Raw genomic sequence first — 15,415 nt, forward strand, 5'->3', positions numbered from 1 at the left:
GCCAATAATAAAAAACTCATGAAGAAGAAGTATGAAAGGTTGAACAAGAAACTCGTTAACTTGAGGACGAAGCAAAGCAACCACAAAATCATGAAAGATGCAGAACAGAAATTCCACTCCCGATTTGTAAACTGGACGGAGGTTTACATCAATGAGCAAGAAGCAGAACTTTTAAAAAAAGGCCTCAAACACAACATTGAAAGTTACAACCGAAAGAGGGAACTTGAACAAACTATAGTGGATACTGAAGTTATTATATCACGGCTTCCAACTGAAGAACAGGAGCACGCCAGACACATATGTCGGCACATAATTGAAAAAGACATAAATGCCAAGAATACTAGGAAGCAGAAGAACGAAAACCAAACCATAAAACGGCTCAAAGAATAGCTAAGGGTAAACAATGTTATAACCACAAAAGCAGACAAAGGCAATACCACCGTATTAATGATAAAAAAGATTACATAGAGAAAACTGAAAATCTAATAACTGAAATAGGGTGCAATAAATTGGGAAAAGATCCCACTGAAGAATACCAAGTAGTGAAAGGGAATACACCAACTGCAAAAACAAAGGGGGTAAAAATCACGGACTTCTACCTGCCGTCAAAAACGAGCCAAACCAATTCATCTACCTATTGAGTACCGCAAACACTGCAAAACTAAAAAGACGTACCTAACAAAAGAAAGAGGTAGTTAACAAGGAGTATAAATACGAGCAACCAACAAAAATTATGCAGAACGAAAAATGACACTGAAGATGGCACAACGCCGAAACCGGTTTGTCTCCAAACCAAATTTGACAAGGGATGACGGAAATTCGTTCCATAATACATCATACACATACCCTGTCGGAAACAACAACAACCAAAAAGGAAATTAAAAATAGTTCTTGAAAACCCCCATTTTGTTGAACCATGTTTTTTATAGAGAATTAAACAAGGATTACGATGGCATAATTTTAAATCCCTAATTTACTGGGCTTCACTATGCAAATAAACTTCAAAAAGTTCATCTGTTAATGCTAAGTTAATTTAGGACATTCTTGACCACCTTATATATAGAAATGTTAAGCCCGTTTCTTAACTTTAAAATGACGTTAAGATGCACTCTACAATCAGCAGAACCCGAGATAGAACGATTGGAAGAAGTACATGAGAATTACGAAAAAATCCCAACTTTGACAGATCATATATCCGAAGAAAAAAAAAGAAAAAAATTCCTCGAACACGTGTTAGCTTATTTCATGTATAGAACCCACAAAAAAAAAATTAAAGCGAATCGGAGACTTAAAAAAGAATGCCTCATATACCCAGCCAAGAAGATCCCTTAATTTGGTGGAAGCATTGTGACAAAGAATTTCTAAATTTGTTTCCACTGGCAATGAATTAACTTTGCACACCACCTTCCTCAGTAAACTCCGAAAGAGTGTTTAGTCCATCGGGTAGCATTTGTTGAAAATAGAAATAGGTTGTTGCCCGATAATTCGGAATGCTTCTTTTCATAATAAAAATTATAAAAGTTTTTAACTTGAATTACTAATTAGATACCATTAAATTTGATTATAATGAACTATACAAAAAATTCTGAACTAAATTTTTAAATTTAATCTTTTATAATCCGGATAAGCCGGATTCCGGATATTTACCGGATACCCGACACATCCCTAGCAAAAACAAAACAAAAAAGGAATCAAAATGCATTTTAAAAATCGACAAAATAATTACTAAATCCGTTCGAGCCATCAAAATTAAATTTTCGCGTAAGAAACCACAAATTTCTCTTCGTCCAGTAGTGATCCTTAACGCTGAGTCTTTATTGATGTACTTTTTGGAAATATTCATTGCACAAGTGTGTAAAGCAATTCGTAATCGCCATGGAAACCACCTTTTTCTTTAATTTGGTATAGTATCACGACGATAAAAGGCATACGGACCTTCTGTTATTTCCATCTATTTAGCTCTTGTGTATTGCTTCCATTTCATTTTTTTTATGCGATGCTGTGCGTTGACTTAAGCTGCCAAAAATATTTGCATTGCTTTAAATTTTATTCCCAACATATCGCCTGCAAAGTCCCCGACCCGCGAAGTCCTTAATTTTTTAATTTTTAATAGCTTCGTTACGTACATAAGAATGCTATACGTACTCCGCCTAATCAAGTGAATAACAAAATTTGCACATTTTTCGTGTAATTTTAACCAAGGTATTTTCTTAATTTTCTCCACCTTTCTCCAAATTAACCATTCTTCAAAATGAAGTGTATCCAATGCACACAAGTCATACGCTCGGGTAATGAGGAACTAAAATTTCCTTACTCAAGTGTATCGGGATATACGTTACTTACTTGCAATAGAGGCGAGCGTACTAGAAGAAACACCGCGGGCAAAAATTGTTCATGAATGCCTTCCAACGCTTTTGGTTGCTTAAGAGCAGTTGTAGTTAAAGTAGTCAAGCAATATTGAGCAATATGTAAGTCTGAGTCCGATATAAGCGGTTTGAGCTCAATAATTACCGACTGTAGTATTTGGGGATGAAATGTGTGAGAATAATTTTGTATCAATTTATTTAATAGATCCAAGGAATGCAATTTCAATGCTCTATGATTTTTTCTTAAAAACGAACCTAGTATGGGAATAACCTCTTTTGTTATTAAAGTTAAATCAATTCTCAACGGAGACGCCGCGATCATATAAATTGCCTTAACGCTACTTAAGCGAGTTACTTCATTATTTAGACGTTCCATCAATATTGGTAGGCAAGTTTTTACTTGTGGAACTAAAAAATCCCCCAAATTTGCTATTATTTGACCCATACAACTAATAGCACGATCTTTTACTTCCTGATCTACGTCGGAAGTCATTAATTTTTTTAGAGTAGCAGAATAAAGATCTTCCACAAACGGACTTATTTCAAAGGTAGTGGGTAATGGCACTGCAGGATCTTGCATAGGCCGTAAAACTTTTACGAGTTCTTGTAACACTTGAAGCGCTTCTGTGGAAATTTTATAAAACGAGTCAAACACCGCGTTAACGATAAGTGGTACCAATACAGGAAAATGTGGTTGGAAAAAATATGACGGTGTGTTACTTGCTAACAATGAGCCCAATAACCCTAAAGCATTGATTTTAATATTGCTTGTTGAGTTTTTATCGTTCAAAGAGTAATTAATACCCGGTACAATATCATCTAGATAGGGTCCTAAACTTCCGGGTAATACGCTTAGCAACTCCCGTAACAAAAAAAAACAATCCTGCCTCGTTTTCATTGATCTTTCACGCATTAGAGGCTGTATAGTTTTTATAATATCTTGCACTTGATCTTGAAGCAGTGCAATACTACGTGGGATCTCTTCCATAGAATCAGGGTCTTGTGATAAAGTGTTTGGGAACTTTGTGCTTTTCAACAACGTGGTATACACATGAAATATGTCAGATTTTACATTTTCTTCCCGTTCTTTGAAACGTAAAATTAATATAGGACCCAAATCCTGACAAAAGCTCTCAAGCGACTCCTGGCGCGTTATTATTAAAGCTTCTAGGCATTTTGCGGCCGCGCGACGAACTTTCCAACTTATGTCGTCATCATCACTGTAGTCGTCACTATCAGCATAATCGCCTTCCTCAGTATCCATTGCAAGGCAACTTTGGCCGTCATCAGATTCATAGTTATAGTTCGGATCATAACTCAAATATTTCAGGCAGATGTCCAAAATCTGTGTAATGAAAAAATAATATGTATAAAATATATGTACATATATAATGATGATTTTGCAAGTAAGGGTAATTTTAGACTCTTATGTTTACATAAACAAAATATGTTTATACGAATATATGTATGTATTAAGGTGTTAAAAAGTATAAATTTGCAGAGATGTGCTGCTTACAAATTGAGGAATTCTTCAAATTAGCCATTCACCAACCCTTTGTTTATAGCGATCGAACCCAAGAAATGATCGTGGCCGTTTTGTAGAAAAACTATACTGTGCAGCAGAAATTAAATGTATATTATTATACCAGAGCGCACTTGTGCACAAGCTTATTATAAGTTTTTTGTAACAGCCAAAACGAATCGAGATAGATATAGACAAATTTATATATAAATGCTCAGAATGAAAAAAGGAATCGATTAAGCCGTGACTGTCTGCCTGTCCGTCCGTCTGTCCATCTGTGCAAACGATAAGGAGTAAAACTTGAGACATCTTAACGAAACTTGGCAGGGCGGTATTGAAAATGGGCGACATCGGACTATAACCACGCCTACCTCCCATTTAACGGTAATTTTCAGAAATACGAAAACTGCGATATATGTATTAGTTAGTTACTAAAGCTTATTCACTGAAAATTTGATATTTGCAATGATTTTTAGGCGGATATAAGAATATTATACATTTTTATTATTTATGATTACATTCGTCCTTTAAAGTACAAAACAACAAAATGCAAAAACCGCGTATGTGAGGTTGCATAAATTATTTGCTAGAGTAAAAACACTGTATTTCAAAATGTTTCTCTTTTTTAATAAAGCAATCGCATTTCCGCCCAGTATATTCTAGGACGAATGGATAAGCATTGAGCCAAGAGCTTGTGTGAGCGAATCCAATTTTTGGCAGCCAATGTCAGTTACGCGGTTTTGCAGAATGACGATACGCGGTTTTGTACTTTAAACGACGATATGTATATCTCGGTAACCTCTTCACCAACTTCTCCTAAACTTGGTACAGTTGTTGATTGTTGTTGCTTTTAAAATCGGACAATAACTATGCCCACATCCCATATAACAGTAATTTAGAGAAATACGAATTCTTCGATAAATCAGTAAATACCAGAGCGAATTTGTTCCAAATTTATACTTGCAATAAAGCTTTAGCAAGAAATATGTGTACAAAAAAATTGGAAAATGGGTGTGGCACCGTCCACCTACATATGTGTATCTCGCTAACCGTTCTACGAATTTGTACCAAACTCGTCAAAATTATTGCACTTGAACCAAAAAATCAAATCATTAAAAAATTTTCAAATCGGACTAAAATTACGCCCACTTTTCAGATAATGCTAAAACTTCGATATTTCGAAATTTAAGAAAGCCAATTTACTTTTAAAGTTGATCCTCACAACAATCTCTAAAAAAGAAATATTATTATTAAGGAATTTTGGAATATGGGCGTGGTACCACCCACTTATAACTATATAACGTTATCTCATTAACAACCGTATTCTAGCAAAGTCACAAACCTTAGCTCATCATTGCTGTGATTTCTAACTCAGTGTTGCCAGTTTGCGGGATTTCACCCTTTTTTCTGGATCTTATGACTTAAAAGGGCGAACGGGATTTTCTGTCGAAAAACGGGGTTTTTTGCATACCATACCAAGCAAGAAAATTTAGTAATCGATAAATAAGAAAAAGCTGCTCTCTGTGGTAAATTAACGCCGTTCATATGAACCCTATCAGCGGAATTTCATTCACTTTAAATGGATTGTAATAGCAAGTTTATGAGTTATTCAGAAAGTAATTGGGAAAAATAAAGTGATATAAGTTAGAAAAACGTGAGGGCAACTCGAGAAGTTGTGTATTTTGAAAACATTGAAAAAATTTCCAATCATTACTTGTTTTTTTCAAATGCTATGAGTTTATGGATTCTGAAAAGTATTTTGAGTGATTGTATTCTTTGATAATGCAAATAGTAAAACTTGCGATTGGCAAACGTTTGGGAGGTAGTCGTTAACAAAGAGGCAGTAAATAGTTCAATGGTTACTGACATCAAAACGAAAAAGAAAAATAGATTTACCGAAAAAGCATTAAATATGTGTAGTAAAATCTAATTTACTTAACAAACAACCTAACTGTTCGACTTAGGGCCAGTTTTTCTGTGCACGCCTGTGGTTTATACATAGTTTAAACACCCGAGCTGGCTGGTTTAAACTAAGATTAGCCAATGAAATGTAAGCCATCTGATCAATTTAAACGCGAAAACGAATGAAAGGTTGTTTGTCTAAAATATATAATGGCGGGTAAATTTGTATGGGAGATTTTTTTTGACTATGCGCGTATTGCACATACATATGTGTGATTCTAAGTAACTTCGCCGAAGACACCATGGCTCTAAAACCAATTTGGAATTCGCCAAATTGTGAAAATAGGTTTCTTAGCACTTTGCTGAAGTATCGTAAAGAATTGCATAAATTTTGTACAAAAACATGCTGTAGAGGTATGAGGATCCCATTTCTGCACTTCTCTTTTTCTCAAAACTTCCACCAGAGGGCACAACAGTAAATATTTCCACATTTTCTTCTAAGCCTATTTTCGCAATATGGCAAACTCCTAATTGATTTTAGACCGATGGTTTCTTCGGCAAAGTTGCGTCGAATTACAAGTAGAAACCTCTTATGCTATACGCGCATAGTCAAAAAAATTTACCCGCCCTAATGTATATAAATCCTATGTGTATTGCATATCTATGTACATTAGGGTGCCTTTTTTTTTTGGCGACTACTGTTTCTTTTCATTGTGCAAAACATATAAAAAAAACTCCCTGAAAATTTTAACCCTTAATATTAACATTAAGTACTCGCCCAAGGCGTCCAAAAATTTCCGATATAAAATACACGTAAACTTTGATTTCTTTTTTCAAAACTTTACAGCTCAGAAGCATTTTATGGCATAATCTTGGTCAATAATGGGTTTTCTTCAGAATTGAATGCTCTACAAAAGTGTCAATTGCGGCGTAATCTTTACTCCCACCAGCGTACTACACGGGTCACTAAACCCATTTTTTTATAATAAAATTCTCGTTTTTTTGCCCCTATCGTAAATAACAAGAGCTGCATAAAAAATGTAAACCACAAACTTGTAGGACAATCAATTTCCTACAAAAGGCTTTCAAAACACCAAATCGCCAACGTAGATATTTCTTGAGATATTGGGCTTTAAGTTGAGGTAGTGTGGAATTTCACGGAGTATTGAGCTAAATTGTAGAATTTGTTGATCAACTTCAAAGTCCAATATCTCAAGAAATATCGATGCTAGCGATTTGGCTTCCTCGAATTTTTTTGTAGGAAATTGAATGATCGAGAATTTCATGAAAAATTGGGTTTAGTGACCCGTACTACCTCGCAGGAGGGAGTAAGGACTACGCTGCAATGGACACTTTTGTAGAGCATTCAATTCTGAAGAAAACCCATCGTTGACCAAGATTATACCATAAAATGCCTCAGAGCTGTAGAGTTTTCAAAAAAATCAAAGTTTACGTGTATTTTATATGAGAAATCTTTGCACGCCTTGGGCGAGTACTTAATGTTAATATTAAGGTTTCAAATATTCAGGAAGATTTTTTTAGGTGTTTCCCACAAATTTTCGAGGTAGGAGGGAAAAAACCAATAGTCACAAAAAGAAGCACCCTAATGTACATACATAATTGTATTTTTCATCCGAAAGCATTTTATGTATAATATATACATACAGCGCGGGATTTCTGTTATATCTTTAGTATAAAACGGGATTTAGGTTGTATTTAGACGGGTAACAACGACGGGCAACACTGGTCTAACTTATCATGCCATGTTTTATTATGTAAAGGTAATTTTTGTAAAAGTGAAAGAACAATCAGCTCTGTCGCAGAATCCGACTCGGAATTGATTTTTTTCGGAAATGAAAACCGATACCTTTTTCATTTGGTGTCACGAAATTCAATCGGATTTAGATTTTTGGAACATCAGCAAACCCGATAACCGAATCAGTTGTTTTCACATTAGGTCTGTTTCCTTTCACGATAATTTGCACAAAAGAATGAAACTTTGCACCAACTACCGATCTCGAGGTGAAATTACACGTTTTTACTGTTTATTTTAAACTTTTATATCTTTGAAGTCAAAGTCGGCAAAATACACAGTTTCAATATAAATTCAGTAAACTTAAATTTTTGGCAACCTTGAGAATTCGTATTTTTTATGGGGGAGTGCAATAAGGTCCGCGGAAATAACGTCCATGGGGTTTATTTCCCAAAAAAAGAGAAATAAAAGCCATGTGCATTATTTCCATTTCGAAGGGGAAAAAGCGCCCACCAATAAAAGGCAATAAAGACCTCGTAGACGTAGTATTTTCTCTGGCTTTATTTTACCAAACCATTCCAATTATGTATACAGGCATACATTTGCATGAAATGAAACGTATTTTTAACCAACTGCTCTCTATTTTTGCATACAGTGTAGTTCTGTGTTAAATTCCCTTCTGCAGTATACGCATATAATCGAACGGTATTTTGGCCAATAAGTGGTAAGCGAATTATTGGAAATTAAAGGTAAATTGTTACTGTTATTTTAGCCTTCAATGCAATGCGTATATTTGTTCTCAGCGTCTTAGGTTCTTCAGTGTTGGCGGACAAACGCGGACGGCCGCGGCACGCGCTCCGAGCCGTATCACGACGCGCGTTGGCGCCAACGCAGACCGCCTAGGCTCGCTTCCCCCCCCCCCCCCCTCGCCCTTACGGCCGAAAATTCATTTGGTTATATACTTACGTTATTTGAATGCTCTATATGAATGTACGATGAGGAGTTGGGGTTGTCTGTGTACCCACGCCGCAGAAATACTGTGGTGATGTGGATGACGCACGGGTTGTTTTAACTGAGAAGGCGACTTAAAATTTTCGCAAACAACAAAAATGAGTAAAGGGCAGAATAACATAAATAAGCCATGGTCAAGTGGTTTGTGTGACATCAAGGCACACACCGCCAATCGGAGGAGAAGCTCGGCCAATCATTTTAAACATTGCACAGATTGCTTTGCAGAGTACAGTAGGCGTACTAATCTAAATGGTAATACAAACATTTTGTGCCCAATTTGCCGTCAAATTATTCGACAATCGACGAAAGTATTTATTTAAATTTTTTTTTACCTTTTCATGTTCCTTTTTGTTTGTTTGGAATTATTTAATTTTCATACACATGTACATACATCCATACATATGTATTAAATATGTATATGCAATGAAATTTGTTAATTTCAATTTCGTCGTATAATAAAGGAAAACAAATATCTAGTTCAATATTATCATATTAGTTAGTTTTTAGTTAGAACAGGGGGTTTTGGATGTACTTATTCTAAAATGGAGACAAGAGCCACAATAAAGATGAAATAACGCCCGCGGGTTTTATTTCATTTTTTAGGAAATGAAGCCCGTAGGCGTTTTTGCCATATCGAAAGGGAAATAATGCCCACCGGCAAAAAGCAATAAAGCCCGCAGGCAAAATTTCTTTTTTTTTTTGGAAATAAAGCCTATGGGCGTTATTTCCGTGGCCCTTATTAAACTCCACCATTTTTTATGTAAGTCGAATTACCTGCACTTGCGCAGATTTTTTGTGAGTTTTTTGTTTTTCTGCAGCAAACAAACCTCAAGGCAAAGCATCAATCTATTTTATTTTTAAACTAGAATTGATGGAAATTCCTTATATATCTTTATTTGGCATTTAACCGTGTTTGCATTTAACTGATGTTGTTGCAACAGGGTAAAAGTTGTCCAGAGTTTTTCTCTCTTGTATGCTCCGTTAATTTAGTTTTTAGTTTCGAAATAATCCCCTGGAACTGCTCTCAGATGGCCTAGAGACTTCTTTCATGGCTCAAATTAAAAAATTAACGATCTTGAATAGCACTACAACGTCCTTTGTCTACGAGTGATATACAATTGTGTCAAGGACGCACAGCTGCAAGCAGGTCTTTAAAAATGCAATAAATAATACATTTTTTAATTGAGGGGCTTAAATTTTTATCGTTTTTTAAACAATGGTATGGTGTTTCCCATCTCAAAATCTATAAGATGTGTGATAGATCCCCCCCTTCGTCAGTGAAATGAAACTTTTTATTTTTGAATTAATAACACAATACTATTTTACCCTTCCGATTTATATTTTTTTTATTTCAGACTGATGACAAGTTATCTTTTAATGAATATATAAAATTATCGGTTGGTGGATTATGTATTCGAGTAACTGCGAAATACACTAGGCCATTTTGCTTAGTTCCCCACAGTGTAGGGAAATAATCTATAATCTATACAAAAACTGTACTTTTCGACTGTAAATTATATCGACTTTTTAATTTGCTCATATGCATGCATGCATACATAGATTCCCTTCAAGACCAATGCTTTGATGGTATTCACGGGAAAGTTTATGTAGGTACATTTACATATTTTACACTTTTAACATAAATGTCAAGGCAGATATCTTAAGATACACTTCTTAACAAAAACATTTTTTTAAGTTATTATGAATGGATAAAAGAGATATCTTCTTTGAATTCAGTACTAAAACTTGACATTTCAAGTGCTTATCAAAACTTTATACATGTTAATTAGATTGGCCATTTATCTTAAAATTATATAATTTTAATTATTTTTTTATAAAAATGCAGTGTACACTTTAACAAAACCCGTATAAATCCAAGGTTTAATCTTTGCGCAACATTAACAAAATCAACAAACTTTCGTAAAGCTTTTTAATTAGATTTCCTATAAATACATATTTTGAGTATGCAGTTTTGTAGCCCGAGCAATTCAAATAAAGCGCAAGTTTACAATACATAGCTGCGACTTATCGTTGATTTTTAATATATATATTATTTTTTTTTGATGAAGGCGTTGCTAATTTTCTTCATTAAAAAAATCGTCGAACATACTCAGATAATATGGAAGAAAATTACAGACATCGTCGAAAATATGCCATACATCAACTCTAAGTCACAGCTACTTTAAATTTGCACTTTATTAGACTAAAATTGAATGAGCTAAAAAACTGTAAAATATTAAGAGATAAAATTGAAATAGTAAGTTCGAAATTTTTACGAAGGTTTGTCGATTTTTTTTTTTAATGTTGTTCAAAGATTAAACTTATTTTAATTTAGTGTTTGTTAAGGAATAAATTATATTTGTATAAACAAATAATTAAAATTAAAATAAAATAAAATAAATAGTCAAATCTAGTCAATATATGAGTGTCGTAAAGTTATGATATTTAAGAACATCTCTTTCTTATTTAACGATAACACTGTTTCTATATGAAGCTGATTTCAATATTTTGTTTTAATAAAATTTAGTATCGAAAATATTCTTTCAAAACTTGCCTAGGAAAGTGAATGTTTTTTCAAAACTTATAAAGGCAAAAATGAGAAGACGAAGACAAAAAGAGAATAAATAAATTTCCCGCAGTGAATTTTCAGATTTTTAAAACGGTATAGTAATTTAATTTTTTAAATTTAAATAAAGCATGACTACCCCATGGAATAAACGAGTAGATAAAAAATATATAACGGTAAAACTGGCACATACATAAATATATGAAAGAATGCCTCTAGCCATTGTGTGTCACAAATTTAAGTTATCGATGGAATTTTTATTTTTTTTGCTTTTTTGTTTTTCGATGCCGTCCCGTTTAATTTGGATTAGTTGTTAACATCACATTGACTATCGATAGTACTATCGATGGTAGCGCTTGTCACTATCGATAGTATTGCTGCAAACTATCAACGAGTAATGATAATTTTTTTTCTGAAACATAAAAACTATCGGTGGTGGCACTATCGACAGTTTTACAACTCCAGCAGTTACCATATTAATTCGGATAGGAATAAAATTTAAATTGAATACGAACTTATTTGAATTAAACCGTTTTGCATTTTATTTGTGTTCTACGCTCCCTGAGCAAACGAAGCAGCCGAGCTCTTCATCCGCGGTACCCGACTGGTGAGAGCTGCATACTACAAGCCTGCCAGGTTCGATCCTCTGTTGGAGCGCTTGCCAACAAATTTTTGGTTTATTATAAGTAGCTTTTATTTTTGTAATTTTATTTGATTTATATATTTAATTTTACTTTATTTTATTTTCGCTTGTTTCATACTAGGGCATTTCATCTAAACGCGTAAATGCCTCGTAACCACGTAAACTTCGTAAATTTGCTTACTTTAGTATGGAAAACCGGTTTATTTACGAGATTTATAAAGTTACGAGGCATTTACGCGTTTAAATGAATACCCTGTTTATTTCACATTTGTTAATTTAAATTTTTAGAGTTTAATTTTACTAAAAAAGTCAAAAACAATTAACTAAAAGCAGCTTTAAAAAATATAAGTTATTTATAAAACCTTGCGACAAAAACCAGAAATTTTTAAAACACACGAAAAAAATCAATATACTCACAAAACTAGGAGCCAAATATAGTATAACTGCGTTTTTAATTTTTCTCTCTAGCGTCAGGACTTTTTTAAAGGATTTTGAAATTTCTAGGATATGATTGAATAAAAAAATTATTTAAGAGAGTTGGTGCATTGTAGAGTAACAATATGGGTATCAATTAAAAGCAAAAATTCTTTAGAATTAAAAAAAAAAATTAATTTTTTTGGTGCACCAGGACGAATAAGTGTTGAAAATGTTCTTTTAAAACTTTATATCCTTGGAAATATCCAATATTTATTTTTGAAAAAAATATATATCAAGGACTAATATGTTAACTACCACATCCTCGAATTTCGTCCTTCTAACTTTATTAGTTTTAGATAAAGAAAATTGTATACTTCTCTTTATAAGGTATTGATAGTCACAATATATATAAATGTGTGTTTATGTGCCGACGTAGATTCTCGTCGCATTGCCAGCCGCTCATATGTGTGTATGTTTGCACGCGTGTTAAGCTACAATGCAAAAAACGCGACTACTCCATGCACGCATGCAATGGTTCTGTTATGCATACTTGGCATTGCATGGGAGTTGTCATAAGTCTGTGTTTATACAGGGTCACTTTTGTTAACACGATTTTTCATATTGGTTTTTGGTTTTGTGTTGCTCGTTTCATTTACACACAGCGACTTTTTTGTATGCAATTGTTGTTGTCAGCTGTGAACCGCTAACTCAATTTACACAGTCCAACGAGAGCACAAAGCGTGTTGCCCGAGAACGAGCAACTCGGTGCCCCTCTCCTTTCATTGTCACACTCTCTCCCACAAACGTCGAGTTGCTGCAGCAAAAATCGCGTGTGTAAATGAGCACTAAGGAATCTGTTAAATGAGCTTTGCGTGTAAGTGGTTACCCAACGACAAGGAATGCATACATATCGTCGTTTAAAGTACAAAACCGCGTATCAACAAAATGCAGAACCGCGTACTCATGTTTCAAAATAGTTCCCTTTTTTTATAAAGCTATCGCATTTCCGGCTAGTATATTTCATGACGAATGGATATGGGTTGTGCCAAGAGCTTGTGTGAGCAATTCCAATTTTTGGCAGCAAATGTCAGTTTCGCGGTTTTGCAGAATCATGATACGCGGTTTTGTACTTTAAACGACGATATGTAGAAATCTGTTGGTTTTTGATTTTTACGTAAAAATGGCATTCTATGCAGTGCGGTGCAAAGTATGCATAACTGAGCTATAAGGGTCAAGAAGTACCCTAAATTAACCAAAATGGATATGAATGTGGTCCAATTAACCAATGTCCTAGGGAAGGACCATATACTCCAGCTCTGTATTACATCAGAGTAGCAGAAAACTTGTTCAAAGGATTACTCAATGGAGTATCTACCTCTCGACGACACAGGCCAATAAACACCATGTAGGGACTACGATCGTTAAAACTCGAGCAATGATCTGGTAAGAGTAATCTGATGTAGAGGCACGAGTTGGGCCGCTACTGCATTACAGAGGAGCATTTTGCAAGTATGTACTCGAATATGGCACAAATGGACCACATGGTCTAACGATTTTTGCAGGGTAGATACTAAGATGATAAAAGTTTGTGTGTTGTGTGCTCGTTTATGGCTGGAATTCCCTGATTCTCCCCAAACCGGAGAAAAAATCTTAAGAAATCAGCGGTATCACAGATCAAAATCTCCTGTATGTCGCATTATCATGGGAAACATCAATTTAAGGGCTACATCGCGTTTCAAAAAAAAAAAAAAAAATTATATACCTTGTTTATGCCGACACATAAAGCGCTTTGATCCACTTCGCTATGATTCAAAACGGATGCATAAACTAAATTTCAATACGCTCTGAATTTCAAAAGTGTATTGACTCGAATTTGATTTCAAATCGCTTTTTTATTTCTCACATCGGGTAGAAAACAGATATAAACACATCGCGAATTTGACGCGAAGTGAAAATATGCTGGTTCTTTATGCAGCCCGTTTTAAATTTGATTTATTATTAAAATAAATTTGAATTATGGTTCCCTTCCATTTCGGTTAATCGCGCAAATAAATTATTAGAGAAATATCGAAATAAAACAACAAATTTTGTATACTTTTGAATACGGTCTCAGCGAGTGCGCTGTAAAGACACAGGTATAAACGCTCGAAAGAAATATGTGTTGAGTCAAATTGGTGTTTTGTTAACGCGGTTCTTCCGTAGGTATAAACAAGGTAATAGGCAATTTTGTCATGGTCGGAGAGCAACAGTATCCACAATTGAGTTGCAAGCTGAATTTCAAAGGCTACATCTGAATCGACTTGAAACAATTTAAAAAGTATTTTATGGTTTTATAATACAACGAAAGGATTACCATTGTTTACATTCAACTGCCAAAGGTTACGCGTTCATGTACAGCAGGGAACCGGCAGACAACACAATGCCTTAACTCCACACATCACAATTGGTCTCCCAAGGCACACAAAGGTGCTACAATTCAACTGTAACGGACTCCAGAGCAAGATCGTCATGGGAAGGCATGGCATATTTATAGCTGCGGTCCAAGAGACGAAGATGAACGGCAATTCAACCTAGTTGAATTGCGCCGGATACAACGTGCACCGTCGAGATCGCGAGTGAGACTATCATGGAGGCTTAGCATTCATCACGCACCACACCGTGCAGTATCGTCTTATTGAAGCAGACATCGACCGCAGGGATACCATCCTAAAATGTCAGGGTATTGCTATCCGGTCAGGCGCTGTTGAGCTCGAAATATTAAACGTATATATACCCCCTGTCACCAGCTGCCCGGCAGGATATCACCCTGAAATAGGAGCGCTACTCAGAGGTGAAAACCGTATGGTAGTTGGCGACTTTAGCGCGCCACGACATTTGGCACTCAAGCCTGTCAAATGATCGTAGGCGAATACATCCGGCTGAGCAGATAGACGATTCGACATTCTGCACAATGAACGACGACGCACCCACCAGGATTATGGGCAGCTGCTGCAGCTCGCCAGATCTAACAATTGTAAGCGCTGGTCTGATAAAAGCGTATCATGGCGACCTATGCCGACCCTAGCATCAGACCATCTGCACATAGTCATCTCGATTGATAAACCTGCCGATTTTGCTTCCGGGGATCACCGGACCTATGTCAATTTTTCCAAAGCTGACTGGAAAGGCTTTGTCGATGTTACTGAAAGCGCCTTCACTGCACTACCCATACCAACCGACGCAGGGTTGTCACTGC

The 15,415-nt window shown here is 35.3% G+C and overlaps 1 protein-coding gene across 3 annotated transcripts in view; it reads right to left on the reverse strand.

The window, feature by feature from the left end:
• LOC118735068 (cullin-associated NEDD8-dissociated protein 1) overlaps positions 1-15,415 on the reverse strand; it is a 281,667-nt gene that overhangs the window by 132,230 nt on the left and 134,022 nt on the right. For all 3 annotated transcript variants that reach the window (XM_036464671.1, XM_036464669.1, XM_036464672.1), the window contains exon 3: positions 2,344-3,711. In XM_036464671.1, coding sequence (XP_036320564.1) covers positions 2,344-3,711 — 1,368 coding nt within the window. The remainder of the gene's footprint in view (positions 1-2,343; positions 3,712-15,415) is intronic.

This window comes from Rhagoletis pomonella, unplaced genomic scaffold, assembly GCF_013731165.1.
Source record: "Rhagoletis pomonella isolate Grant_MI unplaced genomic scaffold, Rhpom_1.0 Rhpom_scaffold_00003, whole genome shotgun sequence".
Classification (NCBI taxonomy): Eukaryota; Metazoa; Arthropoda; class Insecta; order Diptera; family Tephritidae; genus Rhagoletis; species Rhagoletis pomonella.